The sequence below is a fragment of the Rhea pennata genome, chromosome 1 (genome assembly GCF_028389875.1).
Source record: "Rhea pennata isolate bPtePen1 chromosome 1, bPtePen1.pri, whole genome shotgun sequence".
In the NCBI taxonomy this organism is placed as follows: Eukaryota; Metazoa; Chordata; class Aves; order Rheiformes; family Rheidae; genus Rhea; species Rhea pennata.
The window spans coordinates 127728714-127750260 of NC_084663.1; the positions used below are offsets into that span (position 1 = coordinate 127728714).

General features: G+C 38.0%; 1 protein-coding gene across 10 annotated transcripts in view; it reads left to right on the forward strand.

The window, feature by feature from the left end:
- DMD (dystrophin) overlaps positions 1-21547 on the forward strand; it is a 1316389-nt gene that overhangs the window by 863258 nt on the left and 431584 nt on the right. For all 10 annotated transcript variants that reach the window (XM_062600033.1, XM_062599961.1, XM_062599984.1 and 7 more), the window contains 2 exons: positions 6235-6382; positions 8664-8813. In XM_062600033.1, coding sequence (XP_062456017.1) covers positions 6235-6382; positions 8664-8813 — 298 coding nt within the window. The remainder of the gene's footprint in view (positions 1-6234; positions 6383-8663; positions 8814-21547) is intronic.

The following is a 21547-nucleotide window of genomic DNA, read 5'->3' on the forward strand; positions in this document are numbered from 1 at the left end:
TACTTGGATACAAACTTTCATCTAGTAATTCTACACTGTTTGTCAGACTGTGTATGTGTGTGTGCGCATGTGTGTTTGTGTGTTAATCTATATTAAGGAACAGTTGTTTTCAGTGGTTTATTTTCTTTTTAGATGATGTGAAGATGACACTCTTTGTTGATTCTCTTTTGTCTGAAGCTTATTCATATCGCTTCTCTAAAGGAGACACCTTTGCTCAAATCAAACATCAGAGAGTGTAGTTGCAAAGTTTAAATAGGTTCATTCCATTTGACTTCTCAGTATATCCTTGGGTAATGACATCATGCTGAGGAGTGGCAAGTGTGGGAGAACACAGAAAGTTAAAACTGTTTTCATTCTACTGTAATACTTCTTTTTTTTTACATTCAGAAATAATATGTTAATAATGCTGAGCTTGCTTTTCCACTTTAGTGTCATGTATATTCCCAAAACACTAATGCAACCTCTTATTATGTTTATACACAGATAGCCTAGCCTACCCAACTCAGTTGGATCTTAAAAAATGAAAACTACTTTTAGCTGTTTTTAAATCTTTCCTTTATCTGAAATAAACTTAACAAAATAACAAGAATAACAAAAACTGTTATTTAATCTTTCCATGTAGGTAAGACTCAGCATAATCCCAGTACTCAGCATAGTCTCAATTATGTGAGTAAGTCTGGAGAATAAATTATGGGTAATTTCTTCATAAGATAATTTTTCTCCTCCAGAAGGGACCTGTGCATAATGTTAGGCCCAAAGTGCTTACTTTGTCCCAATGCTATTCCGTACTGTCCTTGAAATTGTTTCTCTGCATTTCCTGATAGCTTTGGGAAGCTTAGGCAGAAAGGTTGACACCCCTATCTGTTTACATAGCTATGATGTAAATTATCTTATCTGATTTTGGACATCTAATGTTTATGCCTTAGCTGGTCATCTAAACCTCCTTTATAGTTAATAAAATAAAACCAAAATTTGTAGGCACAATCCATCCCTTTCTGTTGTCATCATCTAAGATAAACACATATATCACATCCTAGAAGTGCCAATGGGTATTCAATAGAGAAAACCTGATTGATGTGATCTCAAGCTGAGTTGTGGATGTAAGCAGAACACACACAGTCATGTTAGATGCAATGAATCCTGTCCTGTACCTATTTATAGACTTTAGAATCACAGAATGGGTAATGTTGGAAGGGACCTCTGGAGATCATCTAGTCCAACCTCCCTGCTCAAGCAGAGTCACCTAGAGCATGTTACAGGGTTGCATCTAGGCAGGCCTTGAAGATCTCCAGAGAAGGAGACTCCACAACCTCTCTGGGCCACCTGTGCCAGTGCTCCGTCACTCTCACAGAGAAGAAATTCCCCCTCACGGTCAGGTGGAACTTCCTGTGCTTCAGTTTCTGCCCACTGCCTCTTGTCCTGTCACACAGGGCTACTGAAAAGAGTTTGTCTCTGTCCCCATTACACCCTCCCTTCAGGTACTTGTATACATTGATAAGATCCCCCCTCAGTCTTCTTTTCCCCAGGCTGAAGAGGCCCAGCTCTCGCAGCCGTTCGTCATAGGGCAGGTGCTCCAGCCCTCTGATCATCTTTGTAGCCCTACGCTGGACTCTCTCCAGTAGCTGCATGTCTCTTGTCCTGGGGAGCCCAGAACTGGACACAGCACTCGAGAGGAGGCCTCCCCAGGGCTGAGTAGAGGGGCAGTATCACCTCCCTCCACCTGCTGGCAACAGTCTTCCTAATGCAGCCCAGGAGACCATTGGCCTTCCTGGCCACAAGGGCACTTTGCTGGCTCATGGTCAACTTGTCATCCACCAGCACTCCCAGGTTCTTTTCTGCAGAGCTGCTCTCCAGAAGGTCAGCCCCCAGCTTGTACTGGTGCATAGGGTTATTTTTCCCTAGGTGCAGGACTCTGCACTTGCCCTTGTTGAACCTCAGGAGGTTCCTCTCTGCCCAACTCTCCAGCCTGTCCAGGTCTCTCTGAATGGCAACACAGCCATCAGGTGTGTCAGCCACTCCTCCCAGCTTGGTATCATCAGCAAACTTGCTGAGGAAGCACTCTGTCCTCTCATCCAGGTCACTGATGAATAGATTGAACAGGATGGGACCCAGTACTGAGCCCTGGGAGACACCACTAGCTACTGGACTCCACGTCACTGATTACAACCTTCTGAGCTCTGCCATTCAGCGAGTTCTCAATCCACCTCACTGTCCACTTGTCTAACCCACACTTCCTGAGCTTATGTAGGAGGCTGTTATGGGAGACAGTGTCAAAAGCCTTGCTGAAGTCAAGGGACACAACATCCACTGCTCTTCCCTCATCTACCCAGACAGTCATTCCATCATAGAAGGCCCTCAGATTGGTAAGCAGGATTTCTCCTTGGTGAATGCATGCTGGCTACCTCTGATCACCTCCTTTTCCTCTATATGTCTGGATATGACATTTAGAAGGAGCTGTTCCATCACCTTTGCAGGGATGGAGGTGAGGCTGACGGACCTATAGTTGCCTGGGTCCTCCTCCTTGTCCTTCTTGAAGACTGGAGTGACATTGGCTTTCTTCCAGTCCTCAGGCACCTCTCCAGTTCTCCAGGACCTTTCAAAGATGATGGGAGAGTGGCCTGACAACAACATCTGCCAGCTCCCTCAGTACCCGTGGGTGCATCCCATCTGGGCCCATGGATCTGTGGATGTCTAGCCTGCCCAGAAGGTCCCTAATCCTATCCTCTTCAACCAAAGGGAAGTCTTCCTTTCTCCAGAGTTTCTCCCTCACATCCAGGCTCTGGGATTCATGAGGGCTGCCCTTAGCAGTGAAGACTGAAGCAAAGAAGGCATTCAGTAATTCTGCCTTTTCTGTTTCCCTTGTCACCAGGGCCCCTGCCCCATTCAGCAGTGGACCCACATTTTCCCAAGTCTTCCTTTTGCTACTGATGTATTTGAAGAAGCCCTTCTTGTTATCCTTGACATCTCTTGCGGCACTTAATTCCAAATGGGGCTTAGCCTTCCTTGTTGCATCTCTACATAGTCTAACAGCATTCTTATCCTCCCACGTAGCCTGTCCCCTCTTCCACATTACATGTACTTTCTTCTTCTGTCTGAATTTTGCCAGGAGCTCCTTGCTCACCCATGCAGGTCTCCTGCCCCTTTTGCTGCACTTCTTACTCATAGGGATGCACTGCTCTTGAGCTTGGAGGAAGTGATGTTTGAATATTAGCCAGCTCTCTTGGACTCCCCTTCCTTCTAGGGCCTTAACCCACGGGAGACTTCATCAATTAGGTCTCTGAAGAGCCCAAAGTCAGCTCTCCTGAAGTCCAGGGTTGCAGTCCTGCTTGTTGTCTTACATCTTTCCTACAGAATCCTGAATTCCACCATCTTGTGGTCACTACAGCCAAGGCCGCCCCCAATCTTCACATCTCCAAGCAGTCTTTGTTGGTTAGGACAAGGTCCAGCAGGACACCCATCCTTGTAGGCTCCTCCTCCACCTGCATCAATAAGTCGTCATTAATGCACTGCAGGAGCCTCCTGGACTGTGCGTACCTGCGTAGTCCCTCCAGCAGATGTCAGGGTGGTTGAAGTCTCCTCTGAGGACCAGGGCACTGATCATGAGGCTACCTCCAGCTGTCTGTAGAAGGCGTCATTGACTTCCTGGTCAGGTGGCCTGTAGTAGACACCCACAACAGTGTCCCCCATGTTGGCCTGCCCTTTGATCTTTACCCATAAGCTCTCGACTGCCTCCTCCTCCACCACCCCTAGGCAGAGCTCGATGCAATCCAATTGCTCTCTCACAAAGAGAGCAACTCCACCACCTCGCCTTCCTGGCCTGTCTCTCCTAAAAAGCACATATCCATCCATGGCAGCATTCCAGTCATGAGAGCTAGCCCTCCATGTTTCTGTGACTGCAATGAGATCATGGCCCTGTGAATGCGCACAGATCTCCAGCTCCTGCTGTTTGTTCCCCATGCTGTATGTATTGGTGTACAAGAATTTCAGAGAGGTGGTCATGCCTGCAGGTCTCCCAGCAAGGGTGTAGTGGGGTCCCCCATAGCCATGTCCCACATGCACATCCCCAGCTGCATGCACCTGTTGGAGGCCCCCCATCGTGAACCGTGTTTTACTGACTACTCTCTCTCTGTAACTGTCCCCTTACCACCTAGTTTAAAGCCCTCTTTACCAGGCTGGCCAACCTGTTGGCAAGGCACGTGTGCGCTACTTAATGAGGTGAATCACATCTTTCTCCACCAGTTGCTGATCTTCAAACAATATCCCATGATCATAGAAGCCAAAACCCTGTTGCCAACACCAGCGGCACAGCCAGTTGTTAGTTTGGAAAATTCGCCTACTCCTTCTCCCATCCCTCCCCGTCATCGGCAGGACCAATGAGAAGACCACCTGGGCTCGCAGACCCTTGACCACCATGCCCAAAACCCTGAAGTCTCGTTTGATTGTTTCTAGCTTGCTCTTGATATCATTAGCACCCACGTGAAAGAGCAGCAGAGGGTAGTAGTCTAATGAGCGGACAAGCCATGGCAGCCTTTCAGTGACATCCCGTACCTGTGCCCCCAGCAGGCAGCAAACTCTACAGAGGAGGGTTCAGGTCAGCAGATAGGCACCTCTGTCCCCTGCAGCATGGAATCACCCACTGCAACCACTCATAGCCTCTTCCAAGTGGTCATGCAAGGCACACACTCAGACAGCCCTGTTGCTTCCCTTGGTGCCAGGTCCAGGTCCTCTTCTTCCTGGAGTGTATTAAATCAGTTCTTCAACTGTAAGTCTAAGTCTACAGGAGGACTAGGGGTCTTTCTTTTTCTTCTGTAAGAAGCAACTAGTTTACAACCTTCTTCTACAGTGCTGTGCTGTACCTTTTCACTCTGCACAGAGCCTTCTAGCAACTCCCCTATCGCAGGGGATTGGGGGCTCCAGGAACAGTACAGTCTCCAAGAATGCCCTGTCTATCTCCTACTCACTTTTTTGATGCTTCACAGTCTGCTGACTTCCTCCCGTAACTCCTTTACGTGATGACACAAATTGTCAACTGCAGCACACCTCTTGCAGGAGGACTGACTGTCAGTCCAGGCCTTCTGGGGAGGTCCTAAGCACTGCCTGCAGCCTGAGACCTGTAGGGCAGCATCTGCTGTAAGAGGCTCTGTCTGGGTTGAAGCTTCTGACACAGCTGATACAGCAACTGCAACAGCTACAGGTAAATACACTTTGTGGCGAGTTACTACCATGTTTGTGAAAGTGGGCACTACTAGGACTGGAAAAAAGAAAGATGTCCTCTTACACCTAATTGCACTCCTGCTGTGTGAACTGCTGTATGAACTGTTGTTGTTCAGGCCTAGCTCTTATATAGACCTCCCCCTACTACTGACTCACAGGGTACTTGACTCATCCTAATTAAGGGCCACCTGGATCAAAAGCCCCAACTCCCTCTAATCAGGGACAACTTAGACAGCTTGTTAGCTGCAGCTACGCCTAGGTAGAGCTGGGTGATAAATGCTGGAGCTTTTCCCAGGAGAACTTAAGGCTTTCTGCAGTTGCTCTTGTCCAGCTCCTGTTATCTGTTAGTCAAGTCACTTCTAGTACCCTTGTTCCACAGAGGTCAGCAGACCATAATGTCCAATGAGGGCCCCAGAGATCTAGATAGAGCCAAGACAGTGCTGCAGAAACTGCTGCGTCTGTTCTCTGCGTATGTGATTCTGTGTATCTGTACTGAAATGATCTGTACAAACTATGTGATATGGTCATCTCTCAATACTACTTTCAGGACTCTTACTCTACAAAATACCTTTTTGAGCAATGCATCTAAAATGGTTTAGGTGGCTCTTTTTTACAGATTTCATTTAGTCAAATTGGGTGCTAGAATTAGTTTTAAACAATGGACTTCTGTGCTTTTGCCTCTCAAAAATCTGGTCTGAATTATCAACAGCTTTTGTTCTGGCTGACTTGTTCGTACCTTGTAAAATATGATCAAAAGCATAATTAGTGATGTTGGGGAATTTGTAATGGTAAATTATGACACGAGTTTTTTTTTCCAAATACATTTAATTTTATCAATTGTGGAAAGTACTAACAGTTTCGATATGGAAAAATCCGTGGTACTTTTTTTAGAGATTTAATGTAACAGTAAGTAATTGTTGCTATTTCTTCTCTATTCTTTTACTTGTTCTTATTAAGTATGGATGATCACTTTCAGCGTGAAAGATGCATAAACACATTAATTCTGTGTTTTAAATACAGGCTAGCGGAAGAGAAGAATATTTTATCAGAATTTGAAGACGACCTGAACAAGTTAATTTTATGGTTAGAGGAAGCGGACAGCATTATTGGTATTCCTCTTGAACCAGGGAATGAAGACCAATTAAGAGACTGCCTTAGCAAAGTGAAGGTATTTCTGATTTTTATTCTTATAATTTTCTTAATTTATCAATTATTATTAATTATCATTAAAGAAAACTAAGTGCTAGTGAAGCTTCAGTTATTGCTTTCCCCTCAAACATAGCATTTATGTAACTTGATTAGATAAATCAAAGTATGGGAATTTTTTAAAACCCTTGTACAAATATACATTGATCACATTAAAATCAGAAAAGTAATTGAAACTATACCAAACAGGAAGATTTCTGTCCTGCCACTATAGATATATTACTACATCTTTTTTGTCATCATTTCTTAATTCTTCAGGTTTTCACTACTTGAACATGACAGTTTCATCTGTAAAACTTATCTTGTTAACTTTTACTGCTTTCTCATTTATGAAATGATATTCTGTATTTTTGAGAGTATCTAGAATTGCATATGTAACCACTGTAAATGTCAACTGGTTAAAATATCACTGCAGTGTTTTCTAGAATAAACCTCTAAGTGAGTTTTTAAAAAGGCTTTCTCCAAAAAACAACCCCCACCAATCCCAACTACATGAACATCAGAATGTTAAATGCTTCATTGTTTTTAAATTGGAATAATTCTATAAAGATATCAAAGCTTTTAAGCTATGATATCATTCATCCAGTATATCCAATAGAAATTGCTGTATTTGGTTTATAAAATATGCGTAATGAATTGACTGTTTAATAACTTGCACAATAGTAAATTATCTCTGTAGTTGGGAAATTCATGATACTTACAGAATGCCTGAATAAAGTATTTTTTGTCCTCTATTAAAGATAAGGTCTGATTGTCCCTTATGCCAGTCAAAATTGAAAGAATTAGCAGGTAATGGAACAGATCATTAAATAATCTGAAGGAAGATGGTTCTAATGTCCTCTAAACCTCCTTCAGCAAAATCTAAAATAATCTAAAAGATGCATTAGTAAAAATCAGGCTTCAAGTTCATTTCTAAACAAAGAAGAATAGGATAAAGAGTACAGACTGATATTAGAAAATTTAGACTTAATGAGGTACTGTGTTTGTCCCTCCGGCTGTTTGGCCTACGAGGAAGTTTGCTGTTCATAAAGCAAACACATTTTCTAACCCTAAAGCTTAGGCAGGACAGACAGGTGGATGAAATTTAACGTTTAATTAGAAGTGTTCTTCTTTCTTGGTTAACATAATAGGTAGTTGGATAAGAAAAGTTTAAAATGAAAATTTCAGAAATCTACAGAGTCCACAAAACTTTAAACTGTCATTGAACTCTTTGTTTTGAAAATAGTATCTGTATGGGGAATTTACATGCGAGTCTTCAAGGCCAGACGGCAGATTTGAGATGCTAGGAGTGATCTCTGTTTCTTCATCTTGTCTGCCTTCTCTTTCCAGACACAACTTTTCTAATTAATTTCCATCTACTTTCTATGTTCTCTAAAGAGATCTTTCCATTTTGTTTCTGCTTTACTGTAGTCCTATAACCCTACCAGCCTATCTAGAGCTATTGCTTCTCAATGAAAATATTCTCTTAATATTAGATACTTATTTCCATGTTTACTTACATGACCCCAGAGATTGCTTATTACCACAAGTGACAGTCTGGCTTGAAGAGATTTATTTGTAGATAGAAATAACTATACCTTGGGTAAATAAATGTCAGAAAGAAGGCAAAGAAGTATTTATTTATATAGGGCTTTAAATGCACCTTATAATTTATAGACATGATCACAAACTTAATCATGATTGTTGAGATCTATGAAGGTTTCCACTCCTTATTTATACACAAATATTCCACAATATTTCACTATACCATTCCCAAGAGATAGGTAGTCCAGAATTAAAGGTGTCAGCATGTTTTATTTATATGTCGTTTTTACCTTCTTCTTTTTTCTTTTGGAGCTGCACAAAAGAATGTATCCTAATGACAGGAAAGTAATAGTACATCAGGTTCCACTGTGGATAATTTCATAGCTAGTTGATTATGTAAAAGAAAACATGCTGAAGAAATTGATCTTTTAGTTATATTATCCTTACTTGATATAAGGAGTTGGAATTTATTGTGTGACTAATTAATCTTTTTATTCTGAGAGACTCTTTATTTTGACTGCTTAGGACTCTTTAGGTTTGATCTGCTAATGCTGTCTCTGTTTATTGGGTTTTAGCTGTCTACACTCAGAAGGGTATGGCTATTTTGTCTTACGTTGGATTTATTCCTTCAGCTGCTAGACAAATCGATAAGGGTGCAGATAAGACAGCTGAAATTTCTACTACAGTTCATCTTAAACTGTTATATTTGTCTGTTCCAGTTAAGAGTTGAACAGCTGCCACCACACAAGGGAATACTGAAACGGTTAAATGAAACTGGAGGAATAGCACTTGGAAGTGCATCACTGAATCCAGACAAAAGACATAGTCTTGAGAGTAGACTGAAGGAGGCTAATCATCGCTGGCTAAAGGTTAGACATGTTAATGATGTAACTGTGATATAAAATTTTAATTTGCAACAAATACTTGCATTATGTATTTTCTGGTATGCATTCTTCCTGGGTGAACATTCAGAGATATTTATATCCTTAATGATCCTGAGAAGGAAAAAAAGCTTACAGTATAGCGCTGTGAGAAAAGATGACAACACCCCATGGCCATTAGTACCTGAGGTGATTATTTTACATCCAAGTTTATTCCCTGAATAGCAGGTCTGCTGCTCAGTAGTGGAGTGCAGAGTATCATTTTTGTAGCCTGGCTGTTTTGAGGGTACAGCAAATTTTTTACTTCTGTGACTCACATCTGTGAGAGGCAGTAGCAAAAGGCTGATTACATTTCTAGAACCAGTGTCACTTCCCAATTTATTTCCTCCAGACCTTGAGGTGCATGCTGCTAAACACTGTCTCACGTTACAAAGTGCTTCTTCCAGCTGTGAGCTTTGAGTTCTGTTTTCTGTGTTGCAAAGTCCCACTAATTTTGTGTTGGATTTTCTAAACCTATGGAAAGAAGAAAGAAAGATTTTCTGTCATTTCTTGTTGAAGTAGCATATTTTTATGTTGAAAATAGTGACTATGATCTGGTCAAGAGTGATGAATAATTTAAGCACTCTCCATTCAGGTCCTGTGTAACTGAAATTTTAGAAAGCACTGTGCATAGGTCCCACTGCTCAGAGTATGGATTAGCTTGGCTGAAACAGGTACGGATAGAATCTAAAGCGTGAAGCTGGAAGATTTCCCTAGAGACTGATGACAAATGGGAAATTAATCTGATGAATCTATTTATTAAAGTCATCAGGATGCAAGGGGGGAAAAGAGGAATTAGTTGTGTTTAACTCTGGGGGAAAAGATGAGAAAATAAATCTTCTTGTAAGTAGTTTACTCACTGAAAAGAAAAGTTGGAGTTTCTGGCCAAGTATACTGCATCCATTTTTTTGTTGTTTGTTTTTTTGCTCCTACTGTGTTCGCAAATTCGTTATTTCAGATACACTCCTGGTAAATAAATAGGATTTCTTTCATGTGAAGCTCTCATCACTTTCTTCTCCTTAGTGGAAACAGGTGGGCAAGGTTCAGAATGATAGCAAAAATGGATAATAAATATTGATCGTATTTACAAACTTGGAGAGAGCATATAAATCATTATTTAGGTGCTTAGACAGAAGTATCTATCTCTTTACAAATGGGCTTTCTGAAATCAGAACAGAAATCTCAGAACATTTTAAGATCAAACTACTGCTATTTACTAGATGAAGTATATATATGATATATGTGCCTACATTTAGGCAGCAGTTTGCATATCTCAGCAGCAGTACTAAAAAGAGAATATTAGTTTTTAGGGTTTTTTTAGCAAAATGGCACAAATATATTTGCAAAGAAACTCTTTTGTCTCTGAATATGAACTTTTGTTGATTACTTACATTATCTAAAAAAGTTGCAAAGTGAATATTTTGATTTTTTTTTTCCTCTCATTTGCTGCCTGCTAATACAGAAATGCTCCAGGTTACTTCTTGTCACAGTCAGCACAACTCAGATAACTCTGAACGCTGTTGAAAGCAGTTAGGTTCTGTTACAATATATGGGGGGAAAAAGCTACTGTTCGTTAAATCACTGTCTTTACAAGTTGTAGGTCTCCAGATGTGAAACAGATTTAAGTAATGTTTTTTGGCAAGACATTACACTTTGAATTTACCACTTGAAAGCTTCCATTTAGTCCTAAAAGAAACATTTAGGTTGTTATCCACCTACTGAGATAAAATTGAGAATTTCTCACTGGCCCAGATTCACTAGTTGCTGAACATGCAGAACCTGGAATAATATAGCATACTTTTTAACAAAACAAAATAGAATTTGAGTAGTACAGGACTCCAATCCATACGTGTTAAGTGTGTGCTTTCAAATGTTTCTGCGAGGGTGTTCTGTTTCTTGTATGATCTTGAAAGACCAGATTTTTTTAAAAAATAGAAGCTCTAATTTTGTCACTGTTCCCCCTAAAACTCTAGGTCTTGTAACAAAATTAAAAAGCATGGGAAGAAAGGCTGCGGGGATGCATGTTGTCCTCCCTCCGTTACGCACCTGGAAGCGCTGAACACCTCTCCCTCCCCAAGTGCTCAGGCGATGGCCTGTCGGTCACCTGAGCAGGGTTGTGTAGTCAGCTACTGTGATGGAGAGGGACTTTCTGTGTTCCTCAAAGGGCAGTGGGCTCACCTCATCACCCAGAGATTTCTCTGGGGTTTTTCTGTCCCTCCAGTCCCTTCTAAGGGTATTTTTTATGCTCTAATCCTTTGGTTTTAGCTACTTTGTTTTCTGGTATCTGTGCTAGAAATGAGCATGTAATGATCTACCATTTCCAATTATGTCATCTTGCAGGATGATATTATTTTCAAAATATGAAAAGCACGTGGCACATAAAAATAGCTCAGGTAGGTCCTTATCTAGCATACAGTGGAGTAACTCTGTTTACTTCAGAGAAGCTGTGACAGTGTATACCAGTTAAGAACGTAGTCATGTGTCTTTTAAGGTTATGAAAAATTTGGTTTTTGCCTTGATCTGCCAGACAGTGGAAGGAGGAACTACAGCTGTGAGTCTCGACCTTCAAGGTGACGTATTTGAAATAAGTCCTGTTCAAGCCTTCTTTATAGTCACAGAAACTGCTGCCCTAAAGCAAGGAAAATAAGCCTAGAAAAGAAATTGAGTATGAAAGGAATTGCAGTCACATAAAAGCAACTTTTTGCTTTTGCTTCAGTATTGTCTTTGCTTTTAGGTGTTTATATCATACACTGATGACCTTGAGAACAGATATATGAAGAGTTTTTCTCTGGATAGTAATGATTTTAAAATGGCATTTGGATGGTAATAATTATTTTAAAATGACATTTCTTTAGACACCAGTGATTCTAATATGCTGCTAACTTGGACATAGTTTAGGCAGAGAATGAAGATTAAAGTGCACATTTGAAAGCATGACTTTTAAATTCTAGTCTGATTTTACTTATTATTCCTTCTCCAAAGCCAGTATTTCTAGCAAAAATGAAAATAACGCTATCTTTATGAAAAGTCTTAATAATACAGAGAATGATGTGTTTTATGACCATTTTTATGCCTTCACATCGAGACTATTTTGTGTATTTTCACAGCTCAGAGTATCTTCTACTACTAGAGCCAAGGAAACTAGCCACCTAGTGCTTCAAAGCATAGGAACAGGGTACTAGGCACTGGAGTTTGTGATGAATTCAGTTCTTGTCATATACCACCTGCCAGGGCATATAACAGATCAGTAATGGGTTTCTTAGCTTTTACTGTGCAGTAAATGGATTGATAGATTAGGCCTGAGATCAGTGAACCATGGAATCAGAGGTTTGCTGGAAGGAGTTTATTATTCTTTAATATTATTCTTGGTCTGGTGTCAGCCAAGAGGGATGAGCTAGATTATTTGAAAGTAAGCTGGGTGCCAAAATCAGCATTCTCCTCATTTATCCACCTTAGTCTTCACAACATGTACTGTATGTATTATGAAGGTTATTATAAGTGCCTGATGGAGACATTTTGTTTTGCTGCCTTTTAATTTGTCTGCTAGTATTAGAACTAATTACTAGACATTGAAGAGCCCGTTTCACTGTTTACTGCCACAGCAAATCAATTTGTTGTGCTGTATGAACAAAAAAAAATTTGAGTGGAGTGACACAGCTATAATTTGTGAACATTTTCTGTACCACCAGGAAAAGTATAGATCTTCTTAGCTTGGTTGATCAAGTGTAGAGAAAAACAGATGGGCCTAGAAAGTACAGAAAGACAAAGTCATAACAAGGTTAGTTCATTTATTGTAACTTACCTTGGGCAGTAATTATTTACTGAATACCTGTGAATCTTGTGGCATCAAATTTCCATTGAAAGCAAGGTAATGAAACTTAGTTTGAGCTTACTTAGTTGAAACTATTATCATGATGATGATGATAGAAGAGAAGGGAGACTGGAAAATGAATGACATGATTTCTGTATTTTCAATTTGAAATGAAAGTAAGTATATTCAGTATTTTGGGAGCCAAAAGGTTGATTTTTTTTTTCCAGGATTTGCTTTCAGGTAATGAAAATGTCCCAGTTCACTTCCATATAGAAAGCTGTTACACTGCGTTAAATTAGCTTATCAGCAGTGGTGAAAAATGGGCTCAAATATATCAAAGTGAAGTTATACCTCTTTCTGTTTGATTGAGACAAACATGAAAACGTCAGCGTCTTTGAGAATGCTTTAATGGCGGCTTGTGGTTACGTAGCAAAAGGAAAACAAGTGTATATACGCTTCATTCTTTTATATTGGTGCATTGAGGCTACCGATAGTTAAGTTTTAAAAGGGCAAATTTAGTGGCAACATAAAGTTGCTGTTTCTCAGCATTAGCTGTGCTAAGCATAGAGGGAATGAAGTTGTCATCACATAATAGGAGTAGAATTAAGCTGATGACTCCCTTTAAAAAAAAAATATTTAAGGCAAAAGTTCTATTAAAACTTGCGTGCCTTTAGCTTTGCAGAGCTGTTGGATAATATGTGAAACTGATTTACTTCCAGGAGATATTGTTAGTCTGAAGTAAAGTTGAACTTTGATCATTTAGTGTTGATCATTTTCTGTTTATCTAGAGAGTGTGGTGGGTGTATAGACTGTAAACAGAGGTGTAGAGATATATTCTTACTGATGATACGATATTATGTGATGCATGAATGATATATCTAAACTTTCATTTGGCCACTAATTAATGATGCAGTGGGTCTTCTAATGAAAAATACCAACAAGGTTGTTTGGTTAAACTATAACCTTACTAAATAACAGAACTGTAAAATTATCAATGCGGTTACTCAGGCGGGACAAACTCGAATGGTGTTATACTCAGTCTTCCCCTTTGGGATTTTTGTCTTATTTTTGCTGTGACCTCTACTCCCTATGGCTGGGTGTCCTGGGAAGAAAAGGTTGTCTCCTCACTGCAGAGACAGTTAAGGACTTCTGTTCCCCAGATACACTCTAGGACGTGCTTCCGGTTTACTGGGGAGCAGAACTTAATTCTCAACAATTGCCTCTGCTAGTAATCCTCACTTGGGAGAACATAAAATTTATCTCCCACTTAATCTTTGAATTTCTAATAGGAAAGCAAAAAGATCTTTGGTATCCAAGCCCATAATTTGGTCTTGTTATGGTAGAAGAGCTGTTGCTCCTAAACACAGGATAATATAAGACTATAAAGATCTTCCTGTTCAGTGCATAGGAATCAAAAAGATTTCTCTGTGTCTTTTTTACCAGCTTGTTATTCCAGCTGGAAAAACACTCACTTCTTTAGACCAATAAAGAAGTTGGAATATTCATGAGGAGTGAGTAGGGGGGAATTAAGGGAGCCACTCTGAAAAGGACTAAGTATTTTTCTTTTTCTTACTGGTCCATACAAACCTTGCATTTTTCTGAGGCTGAAGAAGCAGAAAATGTTTGTGTTTTCCAAAACCCAATTTGTTTCATATGTGGTATGGAAGGTTAATTAGAAAATCTAGTTTATTATTTACTTTATCATCTTGAATCTGAATTCCATTACACTGGAACCAAGTTGTTTAACTACTCTTTTCCAAGAATAAAGTTGGTGGAAGGGAGTAATATTATATACAGTTTAATTTAGCCGCTTAGATTAATAGTTTGGTTTCCATCTTAAAATTCTCATTTTTATTCTTAAAGGTAGTGGCAATAAGAACTCTTAACAGCCTTGCCTATAACACATATTGGGTTTATACTATATCTTTTAAACACAACCTGAAATCTTCAATTGCATTGCATAGCACGCTATTTAAGAAAATTATCATGTATCATTGTATTAAAAAAAACCCATAGAATACAGATGGCAAAACCTTGCATTCAGTTACTGAAAAATATAAACACTTTCACCTATTTCATACTTTTTGCAAGTTGTGAACAGGAAAACGTTGCCTGTGCATTAGAGCTAAGAATTTTTTTTTCTTTTTTTTAAATTAAATTTTTTTGTACAGATTGTAAAAATAATGTAAACAAGAAGGTATAGAGTAAATCATTTCTAACTTAATAAGAATGCCTGAGTTATTTCCACCTTCCAAACAAGCAAAAAGTCCTCTGTGGCTTTCATATTTTGTAGACGGTGCATACTGAAGATATTCTGATGTATTGATTGAAAGCTATTGAGATTTTTCATATTTTGAAAACAGCAGATTGCAAGTGTTACAAGATAGAACACAATGGGAATTGGGCACTGCAGTCTACTCAGTCATCAAAGGCAATTTTTAGTCATTTTAGCAGATGCAAACATTAGTTTAGGTCTACTTTATATGCTATACTGTAAGTCATCCTAATGATTGCCATCAGAAGGAAATAGAGACTGTCCAAGACATAAGGAAGCAGAGGTGACATCTATTTTTTTTTCTTTCTATTGTTCAGTTGAAGTAATTTGAAAGGGGAATTATAATAGCTCTGTGAATGCCGTCAATCAAGGATAAATGTAGACATCACAGTAGATAGAAGAAGATGAGTTGGTTTAACTTACACTGACAGATTTGGCTGTTTACTGTCTGCAATATAGGAGAGGGTAGTAGATCAGATTTAGACTAAAACATCACTTATATTCTGATTTAAGATAAAGATTTGAATGCAACAGCATTTAAATCTGGTAAACTAGTATCAAGGGATTTTAAAATTTTGTGCCATATTTGAAAAGAATCTGAGTATCTACAAAGACCTGTGCTAATTTTAATTTCCAACCGAAATATAAATGAGATTCAATTGAGGTGAATATTTCTGTGTTATGATACTTACTGATTTTTTAAAGAGTTCATTATTTTACAAGAACTGCATTTTATGATTTTAAAAAATTATAATTATCCAGAGATTTGATAAAATTGTTCCTTTTTTTTCTTCAAGTTAAAGTCAGATCTTTATAACATGTCTGTTCTCTGGAATTTATGAGAAGACTAAAATCAGATTAATTCAGTTCTTGGAAGCAGAAGGAACTGAAAAAATCAAGTAGATATGTAATTAATTGACATGTCTAGAATATCACTGATGGAAAAATATAGCTGATCAGTTGCCTTTAACATTACATATAACATAATTTGGCATTGCATTTCTGTTTTTTGTGGTGGTGAAAAAAATTGTCTCACCTCTTTTAGAAAGCTTTTGTCATTCAACGTATTTAAAGGAAGAAATATAGTTGCTGCATCTATTAAAATCTTTGAGGAAAAGGTAATTTACAAAATAAATTTTCTGAAATAGAAGTGAACATCATAGTGAGAGAAACCGCAAAGAAAACTGAACCTCACCTGCTTGATTCCAGAGTTTTGTATGTGTCCCTAGTCCACATGCGATAAAAAATAATTTGGATTTTGGAAATGTTCACTTCAATTAAAAACTTAAATATTCTCAGAATGAAACAAATAGTAGTCAAAATTCTTTCGTATACAAGTGTCAGTCTTAATAGAATGCAATTTGTGTTCTGGAACATTATGAGATTAGATGTGAATCCTCAGGGGAGCCTTATTACTATATAAAAGTTTCACCTAAAAATCTGATTAAGTAGGGAGGCAGATAGGAGAACTAACGGGCAGAAAAACCCTTAAAATATAATCACAATTTGCTATGTTATTGGCAAAATGCTATAGTTTATACAGCATATAATCTGTATGCTATATAGTTTAGTGCTCATACATTGTTACGGGTTCATTTCTGTATAGAATATGTTAATAGCCAGTCATGCTTTCTTTCAGATCGAGACAGGTTAGAAAAAGCATGTTTGATCTCACTTGCAAAAGATAGGTGAAATGAATGATTGAGAATCTATTTCTAGAGCTGTTTTATGTGGATTTTTGGAGTCTTCTTTACAAGTTAATCTGTGTAATAGTGAGGTCAAGGAGATGAACAATGTTCATATTCTATCTAAGAGATGTAAAATCTGAGAGAAGAGAGTACTCTATTTATTTCATGTTACATGAGAATATAATAGAAGTTCCATACATCTTCTGACCACGTCCATTTAGCCATCTGACCATGCCTAAATCATATGCCTGGAGAAGACCATATAAATGGAGAAAGGATAGTATACCAGAAGTATGCATGAGCTCAGATGGTGTCTGGACAAATTTATGGAAGAAGAATCTATCAATCAATAGTGACTAAATTAAAAAAAAAGTCCAGGCATCATTAAATTAATGTAAACTTTAAGCATAAACAGCATCCTGTTTCAAGGTGTTCAGTGGGGAAGTTCTACTGTTTCGAAGTACCGTTTCAAGCCATGCAAACTGAAGAGTTATTCACTGTTTAAGGATATTAGAAATTCACGTGCTGTAGTGAAAGTTAAAGGGTTGTCTCATGATATAAAAAGGCAGAAAGGAAATGTAGACAGCTTTAAAGTCCTTCATGTCAGAATAACAAACTTTCTCTCGTTTGGTTTAACTTAATATTTTATTTCTAAGAATAGAGAAGACTACCAGTCTGGCTGAAAAAAATCATATTTTGGTATTTTAACCATAAGGAAGATGTTCGACATCCCTACTGTGTAGGTAACATGTAGACTGCCAGACCACTTCATCTGGCTTTGTTCAAACCAAAGAGTCTCTCAGACAGTGAGGTGGATAAGGAAGGCTCTTCATTGCTTTGTTCTACTTTCTTTTTATCTGAAATGCGGAAGCAAATTAAAGAGCTTATTGAGAAAATAATTTGGTTTATTGAAGTGAGCATTATCTGTAAAAATGGATACAACTTGGTTTATACTTTAGTCATATTTAGTATGTATCCTTCTTTAGTTGCATAATATAGCATTTTGGTATTTCTTCAGAAATATACTACAGTTTAATAATATATATATATTATCAGGCTTAATTATCTCTGTTATAGTTAGCCTGGGCAAAGTGTCGAGTCCAGAGATATACGGAAGATATCATAAGGCATGCTGGTTCCATGATCACTCACTGCATCTTGGTTGCCCTTGGGTCGTTATTCAGAAAAGATTAGGGATTTCTGAGAATATTTGGAAGCTGTTGTGAGCATTTATGTTGTGTTCTTTAGGCATTTCACTTCAGGTGGCAGTTAGAAGCCTGGCCTCCCTAGGGTTTCTTGATCGTCCATAGGGAGAGAGAACAACCTTCTCAGAAGATGACTCAGAATTGAAGCCAACTCTGTTGTGGAGGGTCCTGGTTCCTCCGCGTGAGGGGGCTGACAGGAGCTTGCTATTGCTTCTGTGCATCCCCCTTCTTGGGCTCCCTTCTCCTGGCCAGGAAGGGTACAGCTTATACATGCTTAAGTCTGTTGCAGTAGAGAAAGGATACAGTCAGAGCATGCAGCTGCGCACGCAGAAGCAGTTACAGGTTCAGCAGATTGGATGCGGCCATGAAGCATCTTCTGGAGAACCCTTTTTCCCTGAAACATGGAAAGTCTATCTTTTTAACTTGGGCAGCCAAAGCGAGACATAGCTTGCATAATAAGAGCATCACCAGCCCCCTTTTGTGCTCCCCCACAGACATGTGCTTTGCACAGAGTATTGCACTGGTCTATTTTTATTCTATTAACATACAGAATACGATGTACATTTTTCTCATTTTTGAGCACAAAAGTAAAAATTAAACAAAAAAGTGTCTCTTTTTTTTCAGTTTGAATAAACAGATGCAGTAGCACAGAATCATAAAAGGGAAGTTTTTAGTTCTGTAGTTCCCTGATGGATGATATATTTGGGTACATTTACAGAGACCATTTTGATCTTGTCACTTCCCACAGACTGGAAATGTCAGGGAAGTCATTTTATTTTTCCTATATGCAACTCCCTATCTCATAAGAATGTTGTAAAAATAAATTACCTGGGAGATATTGCAACATTTTGAAGGCATAAAACATTATAAAAGCAGTTACTAGAGTTGCTCTACATTATTTCAGGAGTCCTACAGAAAAATATATGATAACTCTCTTTTTATTAATGACACCATCAATTTCCTTTATCTTGTTAAATATTAATAAATTTTCTCCTACCACGGTACATTGTTTACTGTCATTTGAAAGGATTAGTCATTCTGACATTCCTTCAAGGAAAAAGTTAAGATATTCAAAATGTTTTTGCAGCAATCAGGCAATAATTATACAATATTAAGAGCTTTTGTGACACATTACAGAATGTTTGCTCTTTTCTTTTGAGGCAATTTTTTGAGTATACTTGGAACAGTCAGGATTCTTTGTTCTGTATACATACTAGAGTCTAGCTTTATTTGTTTTACCTGAGTTTTGTTTTTCAGGTGGGATTTGAGATTAACAAAATATTACAACCAACATAATAAATTTAGCAAAAGCCAAAAATAATTAAGTTCGAAATTCACCATGGTATTATTTGTGGATTTCAAGCCATGCTGCTGACCAACATGGGAAAAACATACAGGAAGGAACTGCTTACAAGAAAAATGTGTGGATTTCCTAAGAGGATTTCTTCCAGCTTGTATTAAAACAGTACATTTTGGTTATCTGTTAATTTTATTCCTTATTCCTTATTTTTTTTTTTTGGTTCCTCACAATCACCTCTGAAACAACTTCTGTAGCCCCAATTGTTCCTTATTGCCTGTATTAGCTCTTCCTGCCTCTCCAAAGGTAAGAGGTGGATTTGTATGATTGCTCAGTCTCTGAAATCTCCCACACTTCACCTGCAAGAGGTTAAACAGATTCTGGAGGAGTTGGGTACAGGTCCATTTCTGCATAAAAGAGGAAGCATAGAAGAGTCTTGGTGCAGGAGGCAGGACTCTAAATTTGCATTTTGTGGGGTGAAGTAAAAAAGAATTGTTCTCTTATTATTTTTTAAAGTTTCCACAATGTGTGCTGTTAATAAGATACAGCATCTAGGCAAGTTAAATGCCAATTTACTTAAATAGCAGTTTTCCATATAAAGCAATACTGTGAAGAAAAGATGAATTCATTTTCTTAAGTGTGAATCTGCAAAGTGTTTACGAGTATCGGTTGTGATGTTGTAATTAGGGGTAGTACAAGATTTACAAATCTTGTAGTTCTAGATAATAAAATGTGTAACAGTCCTATTAGCCATAGTTGATTTTTTGATGTAAACTGTGAGTTGACCCATTTCTGCATTCATAACAATCTTACTAAAAATGCCTGAATTACATTGGGTAATTAGTATTAAGCAGATAGCTACTTCTGAAAAATAAATCGTTTTATTATTTCGTAGAAGTCTCTCCTGAATGTTATTACTCTGGATATAAAATTTAAATACCAATTTCTAAATTTGCCTTCTGAGTCAGAAATCCTAATACGTTTTATTCATTTTATCAAAAGATGAAAAGAAAGCTCTGATAAAAATGCTGGCTTAGCTTCCTCAAAAATGTATGGTAACTGCTGTAGGATTTTGAATAAATGTTATTATCTTAGTAGATTGGACAGCTCTTAATGCAGCATTAGTATTATTATTTTTAAGGGTGAATCAAAGTATAAGGCATTAATGAACAGTTTTAGTTCTATTCTTATATTGATACTAGTTACAGGTATGTAGAAAAAAGAGATAAATGTATATATTTATCTTCTTTTTAGAAGTTTTTTCTTTTCTCTGATTGTTTTGCAGCATTAAAGTCACACAACATTAAAGTTGGAGGTCAGATATGATATTGGAAAATTCATTTTCCACTATGATATAAAATGGTTTTGAATTTCCTTTTGAGAAACTGCAGGTTTTGCTCTTAAAGGTCTAACATTTCTTTTAGTGTTTCTCCTCTTTCCTATAGATGCCCGTTCTAAACAGAAACTAGAAAGTGTGTCAAATAGATAAAGTGACCAGCTCTTTCAGAAGTTTTGGTTAAATGTAACATCTGAAATATTCTTATTCAAATAAGCTGATAGCTGTTAGACCTGGAAACTTGGTTGGGATGCCAGGCTCCTCTCGTTCCCTCCCCAAAAGCTGATTTACCTGTTATGTCAGACTCATCACTATTTTTATTGTCTTACTCAATTCTCCTTCATTAGTAACTACTTCAGGACACAAAAATCTGTATGGTGCTTGTTTCAGGAAATATGCATGAATGGGAGCTGTAATGGTTTTCCAAACTTTTTTTTTTAATTATTTTTTTTACTTCTAATCTCAGCCATGACACTTGGTTTTAAGGAGAGCTGAATTAGTGCTGACCTCATCAGTATCAGGATAAAAGACATCTCCATTTGAGAAGTGCATCCAGGTAGGCCAGATGCCTGTTGAAGCTTATACAGTCCACTCAGTTTTTTTCCATCAGGACCCCATGGCGTTTGCTCTAACCCATAATCTTTTTCTGACTTCTCAAATTAATACACCAGTTAGTCACCTAAATGCCAAGACTTTTCTATGTCCACTCCCAAATAATATCTACAGTAAGGACAAGTTGGTTAATTAATAGCAACTTACAAAGGCATTTTTCACATGTTTAAACCTAGCTGTATTTTAAGATCTAAAATGATTTTAGAATATATAAACTTAATCTTCAGGTAGGGATAAACTAGATTAAATTGATTGACTCTAATTATTTAATTTACCTTCATTATGTAGCTTATAGCCAGGAACTACCTTTTCCATATTGATACTACAAATCTCTGATCCAATTATGTCCATCTTCTCTGCCAAAGTGCTTTCTTTTTTTTTTCTTTTCTAGAGAGAGCTCTGTGAACCAAATCAATAAGGATACTAAGTCTATAGCTTGCATTTTCAGGTGCTATATGT